This window comes from Dromiciops gliroides, chromosome 2, assembly GCF_019393635.1.
Source record: "Dromiciops gliroides isolate mDroGli1 chromosome 2, mDroGli1.pri, whole genome shotgun sequence".
Taxonomy (NCBI): Eukaryota; Metazoa; Chordata; class Mammalia; order Microbiotheria; family Microbiotheriidae; genus Dromiciops; species Dromiciops gliroides.
Window position 1 is genome coordinate 604,601,949 of NC_057862.1, and position 18,410 is coordinate 604,620,358.

The 18,410-nt window shown below is 41.5% G+C and overlaps 1 protein-coding gene across 1 annotated transcript in view; it reads right to left on the reverse strand.

Moving 5' to 3' along the window:
• TTC7A (tetratricopeptide repeat domain 7A) overlaps positions 1–18,410 on the reverse strand; it is a 202,081-nt gene that overhangs the window by 167,994 nt on the left and 15,677 nt on the right. The window contains exon 3 of the mRNA XM_043990192.1: positions 10,534–10,702. Within this exon, the coding sequence (XP_043846127.1) occupies positions 10,534–10,702 (169 nt within the window). The remainder of the gene's footprint in view (positions 1–10,533; positions 10,703–18,410) is intronic.

Here is an 18,410-nt window from a genome sequence, read left to right on the forward strand (position 1 = left end):
CACATGAGGCTTCTAGGAGAAGCCGAGGGGAAGCAAGAGCTTTTTGGTACCGGACTTGGGCTTGGCGGGAGGTTGGAGGCTGGCTCTTAGACATAGTTAGAAGAAGGTTGTTTGAGCCAAGATGGCGGAGAGGAAGCAGCAAGCTGCCTGAGCTCTCCTTCTGTTCCCTCAAAATGAACATTAAATCAAGCCTCTGGACGGATTCTGAAACTACAGAACCTGCAAAGAGACAGAGAGACACAGTCCTCCAACCAGAGATAATTTAGAAGACTTCAGGAAAAGGTCGGTCTGACTCAGGCAAAAGGGAGGCCCAGCGCAGGGCAGCAACCCAGCGCTGAGGGGGTCGGGGCAAGTCAGCAGGAGCTGCGGGCCACAGCCGAACAACTGAGGCTCCCGGAACCTGGTTCAAAAATCTGGTGGCCAAGAAGGACAGTGGAAAAACCTACCTGCACCGGCCGAGAGGGCCACGAACGGGTCAGGCGGGATCAGACGCCGGGGTCTGGCGCCTGGCTGGCCGAGCACAATCAGACAGGAAGTGCAGGGCGGGGGAATCTCCACACACTATAAAGGCCTCAGAGTAAAAGCCCGGTCACACAGCACCTATACCCCTGCACAAGAAGCCCAAAATAGGGACTCTGGTGCCCCTAGAGCAGACCTCAACTTAAAGAATAAATAAATAAGCTGCAATAATGAGTAAGAAGCAAAAAAGAGCCCTCTCCATTAAGAGCTTCTGTATCAATAGGGAAGAAGCCAACACAAACTCAGATGAGGACAATACCCTCAAATTGTCTACATCTGAAGCCTCACAAGGGAAGGTGAATTGGTCGCAAGAACAAAAAGCCTTCCTGGAAGAGCTCAAAAAGGATTTAAAAAATCAATTGCAAGAGGTAGAAGAAAAAATGGGGAGAGAAATGAAAGCAAAACAAGAAAACTATGAAAAAAGAATCAGCAGCTTGGAAAAGGAAGCTGAAGAAAACAAAGCCTTAAAAAATTCATTTGGCCAAATGGAAAAAAAGCTGCATAATCTCACTGAAGAAAACAATACCTTAAAAAATTCACTTAGCCAAATGGAAAAAAAGGTGCATAATCTCACTGAAGAAAACAATACCTTAAAAAATTCACTTAGCCAAATGGAAAAAAAGGTGCATAATCTCACTGAAGAAAACAATGCCTTAAAAATTAAAGTGGGACAGTTGGAAGATAAGGAATCCATGAGACACCAGGAATCAGTCAAGCAGAATACAAAAAATGAAAAAATAGAAGAAAATGTGAAATACCTCATTGGAAAGACAACTGATCTGGAAAACAGATCGAGGAGAGACAATTTGAGAATCATTGGACTGCCTGAAAGCCATGACCAGAAAAAGAATCTAGACACCATATTCCACGAAATTATTAAGGAGAACTGCCCTGATATCACAGAATCAGAGGATAAAATCATCATTGAAAGAATCCACTGATCACCTCCTGAAAGAGACCCCAAAAGGAAAACCAAGGAATATTGTAGCCAAATTCCAGAATTATCAGGTGAAGGAGAAAATACTCCAAGCAGCCAGAAAGAAGCAATTTAAATATCATGGAGCCACAGTCAGGATTGCTCAGGACCTGGCAGCTTCAACATTAAAGGACCACAAGGCTTGGAATATGATATTCCGGAATGCAAAGGAGCTTGGATTGCAGCCAAGAATCTATTACCCAGCAAAAATGTGCATTTTCTTTCAGGGGAAAAGATGGACATTTAATGACATTGGGGACTTTCAATCTTTCCTGGTGAAAAGACCAGAACTGAATAGAAAATTTGATCTCAACATACAAGACTCAAGAAGTTTAAAAAGGTAAACAGAGGGGAAAAAAAAAAGGTTACCCTATTAGGTTAAACTGTTTATATCCCTACACAGGAAGATAATACTCATAACTCTTAAGAACTGTAAATGTATTTGGGCAGAGAGAAGGACTTTATATAGAGGGTATAAATATAAATTGTCTTTGATGTGATGATACAAAAGAATTAAGGAGTTAAAAGGGGAGTCTATGGGGAGGAGAGGAAAGGGGAGGTGGAATGGGATGAATTATATCATATGAAGAGGTAGAAAAAAACCTATTACAATAGAGGGAAAGAAAGGAGGGGGGAACATTGTTTCAACCCTATTCTCATTAGATTTGACTCAAAGAAGGAATAACATATATGTTCATTGGGATAAAGAAACTTAACTCATTCTTTAGGGAAACAAAAGGGGAAGGGAAAGGGGGGGACTGATAGAAGGGAGGACAAAAGCAAGGGAGAAAAGGGTAAAGAAAAGAGAGGGGGGTGATAAAAAGGGAGGACAGATCAGGGGAGGCAGGGGTAAGAAGTAAAACGTCGGTGAGGAGGAATAGGGTGAAAGAAGGGGGGAAAAGTACAAAGGGGGTAAATAGAATGGAGGGGAATAGACAGTCAGTAATAATAATTGTGAATGTGAATGGGATGAACTCTGCTATAAAACGGAAGCGAATTGCAGAGTGGATTAAAAACCAGAACCCTACAATATGCTGTTTACAAGAAACACATTTGAAGCAGAGAGATACACACAGAGTAAAGGTAAAAGGCTGGAGCAGAATATATTATGCCTCAGCTAAAGTAAAAAAGGCAGGGGTAGCAATCCTTATCTCAGACAAAATGCAGGCAAAAATAGATCTCATTAAAAGAGATAAGGAAGGAAATTACATCTTACTTAAAGGTACTATAGATAATGAAGTAATATCAATATTAAATATGTATGCGCCAAGTGGTATAGCATCCAAGTTCTTAGAGGAGAAGTTAAATGAGTTACAAGAGGAATTAGACAGTAATACTATACTAGTGGAGGATCTGAATCTCCCCCTCTCAGAATTAGATAAATCTAGCCAAAAAATAAATAAGAAAGAAGTGAAAGAGGTGAATAGATTACTAGAAAAGTTAGACATGATAGATGTCTGGAGAAAATTGGGGATAGAAAGGAATATACCTTTTTCTCAGCAGTACATGGCACATTTTCAAAAATTGACCATGTATTAGGGCACAAAAACATCATAGTCAAATGTAGAAAGGCAGAAATAGTAAATGCATCCTTCTCAGATCATGATGCAATAAAAATTACATGTAAGAAAGAGCCAGGGAAAAGTAGAATGAAAATCAATTGGAAACTAAATAATTTCATTCTAAAGAATGAATGGGCCAAACAAGAAATCATAGAAACAATCAATAACTTTATCCAAGAGAATGACAATAATGAGACAACATACCAAAATCTATGGGATGCAGCCAAAGCAGTGCTTAGGGGAAAATTTATAGCTCTAAATTCTTACATGAATAAAAAAGAGAAAGAGGAGATTAATGAATTAGGCATGCAACTTAAAAAGCTAGAAAAAGAACAAATTAGAAATCCCCAATTAGACACTAAATTAGAGATCCTGAAAAATAAAGGAGAAATTAATAAGATTGAAAGCAAAAAAACTATAGAATTAATCAATAAAACTAAGAGCTGGTTTTATGAAAAAAACCAATAAAATAGATAAAATATTGGTTAATTTGATTAAAAAAAAAGAAGAAAACCAAATTACCAGTATCAAAAATGAAAAGGGTGATGTTACCACCAATGAAGTGGAAATTAAAGCAATAATTAGGAAATATTTTGCCCAACTGTATGCCAATAAATTTGACAATCTAAATGAAATGGATGAATATTTACAAAAATACAAACTGCCTAGGTTAACTGAAGAGGAAATAAAATCCTTAAATAAACCCATATTAGAAAAAGAAATTGAACAAGCTATTAATGAACTCCCTAAGAAAAAATCCCCAGGGCCAGATGGGTTTACGGGTGAATTTTACCAAACATTTAAAGAACAATTAATTCCAATATTATACAAATTATTTGGAAAAATAGGTGAAGAAGGAGTTCTACCAAATTCGTTTTATGACACAAATATAGTGGTGATACCAAAACCAGGCAAAGCAAAAACAGAGAAAGAAAATTATAGACCAATTTCCCTAATGAATATTGATGCTAAAATCTTAAATAAGATATTAGCAAGGAGATTACAGCAAGTGATCACCAGGATAATACACTATGACCAGGTGGGATTTATACCAGGAATGCAGGGCTGGTTCAACATTAGGAAAACTATTAACATAATCAACCACATCAATAAGAAAACCAACCAAAATCATATGATTATCTCAATAGATGCAGAGAAAGCTTTTGACAAAGTACAGCACCCATTCCTAATAAAAACACTAGAGAGTTTAGGAATAGGGGGAGCTTTCCTTAGAATAATAAACAGTATCTACCTAAAGCCATCAGCAAGTATTATATGCAATGGAGATAAATTAGAGGCCTTCCCAATAAGATCAGGGGTGAAACAGGGATGTCCATTATCACCCCTATTATTTAATATTGTCCTAGAAATGTTAGCTTTCGCAATCAGAGAAGAGAAAAGAATTAAAGGAATTAGAATAGGCAAGGAGGAAACAAAACTATCACTCTTTGCAGATGATATGATGGTATACTTAAAGAATCCTAGAGAATCAACTCAAAAATTACTTGAAACAATTAACAACTTTAGCAAAGTAGCAGGATATAAAATAAATCCACATAAATCATTAGCATTTCTATACATGACCAACAAAGTCCAGCAGCAAGAGATAGAAAGAGAAATTCCATTTAAAGTAACGGTAGATAATATAAAATACTTGGGAGTCTACTTGCCAAGACAAACCCAGGAACTCTATGAACACAACTACCAAACACTCTTCACACAAATCAAATGAGATCTAAATAATTGGAAAGATATCAATTGCTCATGGATAGGCAGAGCTAATATAGTAAAAATGACAATACTGCCTAAATTAATTTACTTATTCAGTGCCATACCAATCAGACTACCTAAAAATTATTTTATACAGCTAGAAAAAATAATAACAAAATTCATCTGGAAAAACAAAAAATCAAGAATATCCAGGGAAATAATGAAAAAAAATTCACAGGAAGGTGGGTTAGCAGTACCAAACCTGGAGCTTTACTATAAAGCGGCAGTCATCAAAACTATCTGGTACTGGCTAAAAAATAGAGTGGTAGATCAATGGAATAGGCTAGGCTCAGGAAATGCAGTAGTAAATGACACTAGTAATGTAGTGTTTGATAAACCCAAAGACTCCAGCTTCTGGGATAGGAACTCAGTATTTAACAAAAACTGCTGGGAAAACTGGCAGATAGTATGGCAGAAATTAGGCTTAGACCAACATCTTACACCTTATACTAAAATAAGGTCAAAATGGATACATGATTTAGACATAAGAGGTGATACCATAGGTAAATTAGGAGAGAAAGGAATAGTGTACCTATCAGATCTTTGGAAAGGAAAACAATTTTTGACCAAACAAGAGATAGAGTATATTATAAAATGCAAAATGGATGATTTTGATTATATTAAATTAAAAAATTTTTGTACAAACAGAAGCAATGCATCCAAAATTAGAAGGGAGGCAGAAAGCTGGGAAACAATTTTTGAGGCCAGTACTTCTGATAAAGGTCTCATCTCTAAAATATATAGGGAATTAAATCAAATTTATAAGAATCCAAGTCATTCCCCAATTGAGAAATGGTCAAAGGATATGAACAGGCAGTTTTCTGATGAAGAAACCAAAGCTATCTATTCCTATATGAAAAAATGCTCTAAATCTCTAATGATTAGAGAGACGCAAATTAAAACAACTCTGAGGTACCACCTGACACCTATCAGATTGGCTAAAATGACAAAAAAGGAAGATAATAAATGTTGGAGAAGCTGTGGGAGAATTGGAACACTAATGCATTGTTGGTGGAGCTGTGAACTGATCCAACCATTCTGGAGAGCAATTTGGAATTATGCCCAAAGGGTGATAAAGCTGTGACCCAGCAATTCCACTTTTAGGTCTTTTTCCCAAAGAAATCATGGAAGGGGGAAAGGGACCCACATGTACAAAAATATTTATAGCTGCTCTTTACGTGGTAGCAAGGAATTGGAAGTTGAGGGGGTACCCATCAATTGGGGAATGGCTGGACAAGTTGTGGTATATGAATACAATGAAATACTATTGTGCTGTAAGAAATGATGAGCAGGAGGAGTTCAGAGAAACCTGGAGGGTCTTACGTGAGCTGATGATGAGTGAGATGAGCAGAACCCGAAGAACATTATACACAGTATCATCAACATTGAGTGTTGACCTACTGTAATGGACTATATTCTTCTCACCAATGCAATGGTACAGAAGAGTTCCAGGGAACTCATGATAGAAGAGGATCTCCAAATCCAAGAAAAAAAAAAAAAGAACTGTGGAGTATAGATGCTGATTGAACCATACTATCTCTTTTGTTTTGGGTGCTGTTTTTTTTTCCGATTTTGAGGTTTTGCATCACTGCTCTGATTTTTTCTCTTGTAACAGGATTAATGCAGAAATAGGATTAATGTTATTATGTGTATATATATATATATATATATGTGTGTGTATATATATCTATATGTATATGTATATAGATATATACATATATAGATATAATCTATATCAGATTACCTGCTGTCTAGGGGAGGGGGGAGGGAGGGGAGGGAGGGAGAAAAATCTGAAATTGTAAAGCTTGTATAAACAAAAGTTAAGAACTATCTTTACATGTAACGGAAAAAATAAAATACCTTATATGTCAAAAAAAAAAAAAGAAGGCTGTTTTACCTCTCTCTCTCTCTCTTCACTAACTTCTAATTCACTTTAATAAATACTTAAAAGTCTAACCTCTTGCTAAAGATTCTAATTTAAGGTGACCACTCATTAGATTTTAGACATCACAGCTGGAATTTTAGGCCCTTAAATGTGCTTAAGAAAAGTCACTTTGGGGGCACCTAGGTGGTGCAATGGATAAAGCACCAGCACTGGATTCAGAAGGACCTGAGTTCAAATCTGGACTCACCTACCTGACACTGACTAGCTGTGTGACCCTGAGCAAATCACTTAACCCTCATTGCCCCACCAAAAAAGGAAGGCAGGAAGGAAAGAAAAGAAAAGAAAAGAAGAGAAAAGAAAAGTAAAGAAAAGAAAAGAAAAGAAAAGAAAAGAAAAGAAAAGAAAAGAAAAGAAAAGAAAAGAAAAGAAAAGAAAAGAAAAGAAAAGAAAAGAAAAGAAAAGAAAAGAAAAGAAGAATCACTTTGGGGAGAGAGCCAGGAAGCCTGCCTGGGAGGCCACTGCAAGAGCTCAGGAAAAAAGTGATGAACTAAAGCTGTGGCTTTGTGAGCAAAGGAAAAGGGTCAGATGCAAGAGACGTGGTGAGAGAAATGGCAAGATCTGGCTACATGAGGCAAGGGAGAGTGAAGAGCTGAGAACAACCTTGAGAGGCAAGTCTGGAAGAGGGGCAGGACCTTTGACAGAAACAGTGATGTTTGGAGGAGGGAAGGGTTTAGAGGGAAAGACAAGCTCTGTTTTGGATATGCTGAGCTTATCCAGTTGTCTCTGGGACATCCAGTTTGCCAACGACCAATAGGCAGTGGGTAGTATGGAACTGGATGCAGAGATCTGAGTCCTCTGCATGGAAATGATCATTAAAACCCTGAGCCCGGATGAAGTCACCAAGAGTGCAGAGAGGAAAAGAAGAAAAGAGAGCAAAGGACAGCGCTGTAGGGCACACCCACAGTAAGGAAGGATGCTATGGATGAGCCAGCAAAGGAGACTGAACAACAGTTAGATGGGAGGAGGAGAATCCGGAGGGAGCATGAAAACCCGCAAGAAGAAAGTACCCAAGAGGAGAAGGTGGATGCCCATGCTCCAAGGCAGCAGAGAAGTTGAGAAGAATTAGAATTGTGAGGAATGAATGCAGTCCAGTTTTCCTGGCTAACTCTCCTAGGATCGGGGCCCCACCAAGGTCTAAGAGCAAACTTCCCTGGCTCCCTAAGGCCCTGCATGAGTAGGCAGCCCAGGACCTCAGGCCCACAAGTCTCATTCACAGCCCTGGGATCAACAACATCATGCAGACCAGCGGAGACTCGCTAGGAAGCTGGCAGACACATTTACACCCATGGGCACACAGAGAAGGGCAAAGCTGAGCATGCTCCATGACACAATGCACACAGATGGAACAGTAAAGAAAAGGGGCAAAGAACCATGCAGTAGGGTGAGGGGGCAGGACAGGGCACACACCCACACTCCAGGGAATGCAGCCAGCCCCTTACCTACCCAGCAGCACCTCTGAGCATCAGAGTTCTCAATCCCCTAACCACCTGGTGGCGTGCTGAAAAGAGTAGAAAGCAGGAGACAAACAGCAATATAGACTGGGCCACACTGATGAAAAAGAACTAAAAAACAAATTCAAGGAAGAGATCACAGGTTTTTCTCCAATGAGAGATGAACTACATTCCCAAGTGTACATGCACGTGTACAAACATGTGCACAAACACACGGTTCGTCAAGTCCAGGAGCTGTGGTTGCCAGATGGCAGCAAATGCCACAATATTTCCACACCCCCAAATTAAACATGCCCAGACCAGCCTGGGAACAGTCTGGAACAGGGCTCAGTGAGTGAGAGGAAGAGAGAGTTAAGGTACAAGTACAGTGGGACAGAACTGGCTTCAGCTTGCAACATATTCATTGCTCACTCCTACCACAGGCCACCCCTTCTGTTAGGGTTGCCAGGAAAGGCACAGGGGCCCATCAGTCCACAAGCTACTCCTCCCTCCTGCGCCCCGCCCCCCCGCCCCCACTCCCACCCTGGCCAGGACAAGAGAAAGCAGTGATTCCAAGAGTTCCCAGTGGATAAGCCGCTTCTCTAGGGGTATACAGAAGTCCCGTGCTAAAAGGACCACAGTGGCAAGGCAGTGAACAGCTGAAGAGATATGGGGGACAAGATTCAGTGCGGGTTCTGCCCACCATCGGGATTCCTGGCAAGGGACCGCCGATGGCCACTGCCCCCTATTTACATAGCACAAAGAGGGGAGACATGGTGATCTGGAGGAAAACAGCCCTGAGAGCTGGGGTCCGGAGACATACTGAGACTTTCTATAAATTCATGGAGATCTTGGGCAACTTATTTAATCTGTCTAGGTCCCAGTTTTCAACCTAACATGTTAGAAGGGTATTTTCTATCTACAGCAACAACTAAAATGAGACAATATGTGGCCAAAAAAGGCACCATATAAAGTGGGTTATAATGATCCCTTTTACTTAAGTCATAGCTGAGAGAAAGAGAGATGGGAAGGAGACTGAGGAGGGGAGAAAGGTGGAGAAAGAGGTAGAAAGAGCGGGGGGAGGGGGAAGATGGGAGAAAGAAGAGGAAAGAAAGAGGGAATAGAGGGGGAAAGAGAAAGATAAAGTATAGAGGGGGAAGAGAAAGGATGGAGAGAGGGAGAGGGGAGATTAAAGAGGGGAAGAGAGACAGGACAGAGAAAGGGGCAGGTGAAGGGCTGGGGGTCACTGGAAATACCCTAGTTGGAGGATGCGTTCTTTGTCTCCCAGGCCACCACTGTCTCTAATACCTAATCCACAGGCTCTTCCTGGCCCAGACTCTCATTGGTCATGCAAAAGCAGGGCAAAGATGGGGCTGGCAGAGTGGTTATGGTTTTTTTCCCTAAGGGGTACAGTGGATAGAGCACTGGCCCTGGAGTTAGGAAGACTCCTCCTCTTCCTGATTTCAAATCTAGTCTCAGACACAAGCTGTGTGACCCTGGGCAAGTCACTTAACCCTGTTGCCTCAGTTTCCTCATCTGTAAAATGAGCTGGAGAAGGAAATGGCAAACCACCCCAGTATCTCTGCCAAGAAAACCCCAAATGGGGTCACTTAGAGTTGGACATGACTGAAACAACTGAACAACAACAACAAAATGTCTTAAAAATTCCTACTCATCCTTCCAGGCTCAGCTCTTGCTCTGCCTTTTCATGAAGTCCTCCCTGACCGCAGTGATGTCAGCTATCTCCCAATTATCGTTTGCACTGTTTGTGGTCACCCACTGATATAGAACAATACAGGACTGCAGGTGGTTTCTCTATGGACGTACACGTGTCTGGCCTTGTTCTATGACAAGGTTCTAACATTATCTCTCACGCTTCTCAGGAAGCTCCCCCAGGACGTGTTCAAATATTTGCTGTGAGTTTTCCAGCAGACAAACTCTAGAGGCTCACCTTAGATTTGAATAGCACACCTTTCAAACTCTCAAAAATACCACTTCCTCCACCATCCCATTTTATATCCACAATAATCATGAGGTAGCTAGGACAGGTGTCATGCTTAAGTGACATGGGGAAACCGAGGCCCAGAGACATTAAGTGACTTTTGGATTGTAAGATGCAAGTCCTGCCCACTGGGGCAAGTAGACTGGACTGTCACACCAACCTAGGCCCAAACCCATATTTCCTCCTTAAGGAAGCTACCCCCACCAAGGCTAACACATCTGTAACCCAAAGACCCTGAATTCAGCTGTACCAGTGAGACTTGTGAGGCTAAAGACCCTTGGAGGAAAGGGGGGTGGAGGGCAAGGGGCAAAGAGAGAGCCAGCAATTACCTTTAATCACAAACGCCTCGGTCACCAGCCGCATTTGGTACAAAGGCCTGTTCTCCACAGACATGTTGTCAATGCCAGCCCGCGCATACATGCTGACTGCATCCCTGTAGTACCCCTCCACGTAATGCAGCTTTCCCAGGATCAGCATGGCCTCTCGCATATGCTGCGGCTAAAACAACAAGCAGCAAGGGTAGCAAAAGTCTGTCTGTATCCCAGCCTCCTGCCTTCCATCAACCCCACAGCCCAAGACCCAGGTCAGGCCTGGAACCCAGGCCGCCTGGCCTCGGCAGAGAACCCCAGGCAAATCCCAGCTAAGAAAAAGAGCTAGTATAATTACATCTAAGCTTATATAATAACATGATAAAAATAAAACAATAAATAACATATATATATATAATAACACAGCATTTTAAAGGTATGCAAAGTGTTATGCATATAGTATCTCATTTGATCCTCTGAATAACCCTAGGAAATGGGTGCTATTATTATCTCCGTTTTACAAATGAGAAAACTGAGAGTAAAGTGACTTGCCCAAGGCCCATATAGCTAATAAGCATCTGACGCAGGATTTGAATCCAGGTCATCGTGCCAAATAGCTGCTTTGTGACCTTAGGCCAGTGGCTTAACCTCTCTGGGCCTCAGATTCCCCTTCTGTAAAATGAGGTAGTTGGACCAGACAGCCTCTAAACTTGTGAGGGTCCAGGAAGCCTCTGCTGACCGAGCCCCGCCCCAGCCAGGCCTTTGTACCACTCTCTGAAGCTCCTTCCCTGTAGCCTTTCCCAGTTACTCCAGGCCACGCAGAGGCCTCTCCTCCCTCTGACTTCTATAGGACTTAGAACAACAACCCACTAACTCCACTAGACAGCTCCCTCGTCCATGCTGGTAAGTCTTATCTCAACTAGACCAGCCGTCTTCCTAGGGGGGTAAGGGGAGAGGACAGTTCATTCCCATTCCACCCCCCTTGGCTGCACAGGCTCCCAAGCTACCTTCTCACTCCCTAGCCCCCAGCCCCACCAAGAACCAGACCTGCTGACCCTTTAGACCAGTTATAAGCAAACTGCTATTGGGAAATCCAAAGCAACTGTTTCCACACACACCATAAGAAAAGAAGGTCTGTACTGCTTCTTATCACCTTCTTCTACCACCCCCCATTCCCCTAACCTATCCTGAGGGCACCACCATCCTTCCAAAGACAATGTTTCACAACATGCTCAGGGACATCTTTGACTCCTCACTCTGTAAGCATCCCACTTGTATCCTAACAAACATTGTTTTACTTCCAGAACATGTCTTTAATTTTTTTTTTAAGTTCCATTGATGTGTTTTGTTTTTGCATAACAAACATTGACACATCACCCCTACCCCATCTCTCATGTAACAAAACAAGCAAGCAAAAACTAATAATACAGTGACCTCATCTGAAAGAGTATACATCATGTAGCACCCCATCTCTATTTTTTTTTTTGGTGAAGCAGTTGGGGTTAAGAGACTTGCCCAGGGTCACACAGCTAGTAAGTGTTAAGTGTCTGAGGCCGGATTTGAACTGGGGTCCTCCTGAATCCAGGGCCGGTGCTCTATCCACTGCGCCACCTAGCTGCCCCTCTATTTTTTAATTAACAAAAATCTATTTTCTCTGCCTCCCCACTCCATTTTTTAAAAAAGTCAATGTACAACAAAAATCTTTATTAGTGGGGCAGTGTGGTGCAGTGGATAAAGCACCAGCCCTGGATTCAGGAGGACCTGAGTTCAAATCCAGCCTCAGATACTTGACATTTACTAGCTGTATGACCCTGGCAAGTCACTTAATCCTCACTGCCCCACCAAAAAAACAAAAAACAAAACAAAAATCTTTATTAGCATTTGGCTCAGCTGTAACTGAACCTTGTTAATGAACCATTGAAAAAAAAGAAAGAAAAGACAAATTTCTGGTAACAAACATGCAGAGTCAAACAAAACAAATTCCCTCATTGCTGTAGACAAAATGACCTATTTCTCATTCTGTACCCTACATCTATCACCTCCCTGTCAGGAGGGAGATACTATGTTTCTTCGTTGATCCCTTGGAACAATTTATCACCATTTTTACAGCTTTCAAGTCTCTTTACACTCTAATCTAATCCATCTTCCACCCACTTGCCAAAATGATTTTCCTAAAGTGAAGATCTGACCATATTACTTGCCTAAACTCTGGTGATTCCTCACTGCCTCTACAACCAAATATTGCATCTTTTTAATTTCAATTTTTTTGTGTTCAAGTTTTGGAAGAAGGGAGAGGAAGGAACAGAGCGAGGGAGAATTTAATTAAAAGGTTACTATACATCAAGTACAGTACTAAACTTTGGAAATACAAATACAAGCAAAAAGCCAGTCCTTGCCCTCAAAGAGTTTACATTCCAATGGAGAAAGACAAGACAAAAGGGAGCAGAAAAGCAGGAGGTGGGGATGGGGGGGAATTAAGGGGCATAATCTGGAAGCCCATGAAGTTGGGAATTTTCAAGGCAGGCCAGTTTGGGCCTCTTCACAAAGAGGAGGCTCCAAGAGGAACTCACCAATGGAAAACGTGGAGGGGAACCTTGAGAAGACTCTTCCAAGGTGACTGGGCAGCAACCATGATAACAAGGCCTCCTCCAGTAGCACATGTATATAATCCACTAAGAAGTAGTTATACACACACTGGTGATACGTGTTCATAATTTTTCACTTACAGTATATAGTCAAAACAAAACAAAAACCTGGGGACTACCGAACTCTCCAGCTAGCTCTCTGAGAGTTCTGTTCTCTCACATGCCCCACGGTACTGACACTCACAGGGAGGTACTCAGGAAATAAACACCCTTTGAAATCAATAGCTGGGTTACATTCTATTTACATGTGGTAGTGGGAAGAAGGCTGGTTTATTAGTCAGAAGATTTGAGGCTCAGTTCTCATCTTTAACAATTACTAGTTGTCTGGTTCTGGGCCTCTGGGCCTGAATTACACCTGTAAAGTGGGTACAGCGTTTTATTTCACAGGATTGTTGTAAGACAAGTACTTCAACGTTAAGGATGGAAAGGTGCACACTGCGACTGCTATTGCTAGGGAAGAGAAGGATGGAGCCACAAGTCACAAGTCACAGGACAATCAGGAAGAGCAGAATGACAAGGGGAAGGAGCAGAGGGAATGCACAGAACAGTCTGGACTCTCGTTGGGGGGGGGGGGGCGAAGAATGAAAGACTCAGAAGGAGAACTAGAATACCTCTGCCTCACCCTCCCTTCTGCTTACAATCTCTACCTCACAGCAAGACTGCCCCGCCCCACCCAAAGACCCACTCATCCCCCTCACATCAATACCAAACCAGGAAAGCCCTCAAGAGGATGGGCGGATAATTTTAGATGGGTAAACTGAGGCCCAGAGGTTAAGTGACCTGGGAGAGGAACTGAGAGCCATGTCTTAAACCCAGGCCCTCGGACTTCAAAGCCAGTGCACATTCTAACAGACCACACAGCTCGACTCACACTTAGTTTTATCATCCCAACTAAGTCTAAATGCTCTGAGAGCAATGACAAGAAAGAAAAAGAGAAAGGGAAAAGAAAGAGAAAGAGAAAGAAAAAGAAAGAGAGAAAAAGAAAGAAAGATAACTTTAGCACTTGTAGGGCACTCTAAAAATGTAAATCAAGTAAGTTTCAAAACTGGATTCAGTCATAGCAAGGGCCACCTATTTAGCTCATTAAGCTTCAGGATCAGTGACCTCAATTTCAATTCTGCCCCCTATAACCCAACCCTTTGCACTCTTAATACCAGCCATCTGCATGGGTCCATACAAAGACAAATGGAGACTGGATTTTTTTAAAGTTCTATATCCCAAGGAGATCAAAGAAAAGGGAAAAGAATCTATTTGTACAAAAATATTTATAGCAGCTTTTTTTGTGGTGGCAAGGATTAGCAATTGAGGGGATGCCCATCAACTGGGGAATGACTGAACAAGTTGCAGTATATGATTATGATAGAATTACTGTGTTATAAGAAATGATGAGGGGAGTGGTTATAGAAAGTCCTGGAAGACTTATATGACTCATGCAAAGGGAAGTGAGCAGAACTAGAACATTGTACAAAGTAACATCAACATCATGAAGGATAATCAACTGGGAAAGACTTAGCTATTCTGATCAAAATAATGATCTAAGACAATTCCAAAGAACCATGCAATGAAAAATCCTATCCACCTCCAGAGAGAGGTGATGAATTCTAAATGCATATTGAAGCATACTTTTTTAAACTTTATTTTTGTTTTATTTGGTTTGGATTTTCTTTTGCAACATGACCTCACGTGTATAACTGAAATCAAATTGCTTACCTTCTCAAGGAGGGTGAAAGAAGAGAAAGGAGAGAATTTGGAATTCAAACTTTTAAAAAACAATTATTAATTTTTAATATAATTGGGAAATATCTAATAAAATAAATAAAAATAATTTTTAAAAATCCCAATGATTTAGATAAAGGCACACTTCAAGTTTGCAAGTCCCATAAACTTGGCAAGGATAGTTAATACATCAGATGACAAAGCCAGGACTTAAAAAACACTGTGGTGGACTTGAAAATTGGGCTGAATCTAATAAAATGAAACGTAATCAGGAAAGGGAGCAGGGTGATGTACTCCATAGATTATTATAGAAAAACCTTTCATTTTAATTTGATCTATCTACCAGCCCCTGGCCAAGAGGACCCAAGTCTTTCAGTCAGTTAGCAAGTATCTATTGAGTGCCTATGGGCCCAACCCCACGTGTTTTTCCAGGGTCTAGTGGCTAGTCTATTTGCAAAGCTCTCCAAGGAAATAATTCTTGCTCATTCCCCTTCTTCAAGCACAAGGAAGGTCTTAGATATGTTTATTCTTCCCTCCCCTCACACACCCAACACCTATTCTTATCCACAAGGAGAATTAGAAAAGCCAGATGGGTATGCCTTCCCAATGTCTCCTGGGATTCCCCACAATCCTGAAGAAAATGGACACTGTTCCCTACATGTTTTTAGATCTTTTCAAGAAGAGGAACACAGCGGACCCTTAGAAGTTGTGTTTTTATAAGCAAATCTTCATGTCTCTGCACCTTTGCTCTTTTTTTTTTTTTTGGTGAGGCAATTGGGGTTAAGTGACTTGCCCAAGTGTCTGAGGCCGGATTTGAACTCAGGTCCTCCTGACTCCAGGACCGGTGCTCTATCCACTGCGCCACCTAGCTGCCCCTGCACCTTTGCTCTTACTCTTAAGCCTTCCAGAAATTCCTATTCTATTTCTCCAAGGGCCAGCTCAAGACCCACCTTCTTCACGAAGCCTTCTCTGACCACCCCATGCCAATCCCTTCTTCTGACTTCTCAAAGTGATTTTTGCTGATATCATTCATTTTAGATAACACTGTGCTACATACAGGGGATACAAATTCAAGGAAACAGTGGGCTTATATTTTGAAGAAGGGGAGTAGTACTGACACACTATAAGGGCAAGGCTGCTGGGAAGGAGGTAGAGAAATGCAGAAAGTGACTGAGATGGGGGGGGGGGAATCAAGTGATCATAGCTAGGGCCCCTCCAGAAAGTGTGATCTGGACTAGGAGTCACCAACCACAAGGACAGGCTTCCCAAGTGAGGGTTTTTTTCAGTGTGGGAAGTTCAGAGAGTGAGCTGAGTTAGGAATGATAAAGCATGGCTGTGACCTCTTATGAAAAGGCAGTCTGGGCCGGGGAGTCACCAATGAGCATTAACATGATTTCTTATCAGAAGAGTCCAAAAGCTGTCCAAAACAACACAAGGGCCTGAGACAGCCATGAAATGAAGGGCAATGAGACAGAGTATATGTAGATAAGAGCATGTGACAAATATAGTAATCAGGCTGGGTGTGGGACAGTCAATGTTTGCTGAGAATGCTGGGGCAAGATCAGAAGAGAGGCATACCACGCATTAAAGAAAGAGCAAATAGGTGCAGATTTGGGAAACAGGTCAGAAATCCAGCTCAAAGGTGTGCTAGAGCAGCACCAAGGTGCCCCTGGCTAGCTGCGCCAGCCCTCTTCTAACAAGCAAAGCAGAGCATGTCATTGTTTCTGTCATTGTCATAAGACGGGGTTTCCAAAAAGTCTTAGTGTACTCCTAAGCTTTAATAGGCTAACCCTGCAGGATTAATTTCATCCTTAAAAAGGGAGAGAAACTTTTTATAATCAACAAAAGCCAGAAACTGAGGGGGAGCTCAGCATGGGAAGGTCTATGAATATAATAGAATATCACTGCACCCTAAGCAACAAAACCAAGAATTCTATGAACTGATTCAGAATGCAGTAAGCAACACAGGGCAACCATTTAAACAAGGACAACAACATTACAGAGGAAAAAAGCTTGGAAAGACTTTAGAACTCTGATCAGTACAATGACAAACCACAATGCCAGGGGCAGCAAAGCAGAGGAAACCTGAGCTTCGATCTTGCCTCAGATGCCTGCTAGCTGTGTGACTCTGGGCAAGTTTCAGTGCCCTCATCTGTAAAATGGGGCTAATAACAGTCCTCAGGGTTGTGGATCAAATGAGATGTTTGTCAAGTGCTTTGCAAACCTTATAGAACTATATAAACGCCAGCTATGGCTAGCTATTGTTAAGCACACCACCCATTCTTTTCAGTTAATGGACTTAAAAAGAGACACACATTTTGCACATGGCCAATATGGGGATCTGTTTTGCTATACTATGTATATTTGTTATGCAGGTTTTGGCTTCTTTATCATTATCATTGCTATATGGGGCAGTGAGAATGGGAGAAGTAATAAATCTCTGTAAGAAATAAATACTTTAAAAAAAAAAACAGAAAAAAAGGTAGAGAAACCAAGAAGAGAACTTTTATTCTGATCCCGTGAACAAGGAAGAGTTGGTTACTGAGATAGGGTGAGGGGCCACTTCATGGAAACTGAGGTAAGCAGAGCCTAGTCTGAAATGTATGCCAGATTTCAAGAGAGCAGATTCCCAAGGGTTTAGAGAAAGGCTAACATGGCCTAATATCCTACAAAAGAAAATATTGAGTCTAAGAGGATAGGTAGTTCTCAAAAGTGAAACTCTGAGGACAGAAAGATAAATGATTTAAATAAGAAAGAAAAGGGGTTGTCTAAGAGACCAATATGGGTGGCACATGGATTTGACCAACCAGCTTCTATTTTTAAAAGAGAAGATAGGGGCACCGACTCTGGATTCAGGAGGACCAGAGTTCAAATCCAGCCTCAGACACTTGACACTTACTAGCTGTGTGACCCTGGGCAAGTCACTTAACCCTCATTGCCCTGAAAAAAACAAAAAAGAGAGAGAAGATAGAAGGGCAAGGAACATAGAATAAATATAAGTTTGGCACGGCCTTGTGAGAATAGCATCCAAATCACTAAAGTTAAGGAAAACAAACAGGTGGTTGTTGTTTTTGTGGCTGCTGTTGTTGTTTAGCTCTACCGGGGAGATAAATTTCCTAAGTCCACTGTTTCTACCCTAATCTAAAGCATTGGTAGAACAGTGTGGAGCCAACCATGGATCACTGTGGTACAACCCAAGACACCTTCTTTCAAGAATCATTATGAAACTGATCAGACTGATATTCAACATGGCAGATGAGAAGCGTCACCATCTAAAAAGATCTCGGGATGGAATGGGAGCCAGACCTCAAAATGAAGTGTTTTTGTTGTTTGTTTTTTGGGGTTTTTTTTAGTGAGGCAATTGGGCAAAATGAAGTTTAACAGCATCCCAGAAGTTGGGTAACACTATGAAGAACCAACTCAAAAGAGAAAAGGGATTTTCTTAAAAAGCAATACTATATAAACGAATGCAGGAAAAGGGAAGCTCCATGCTGAGTATACATACAGAAACTAAACAGCCCTAACTCTCCAAGAGTC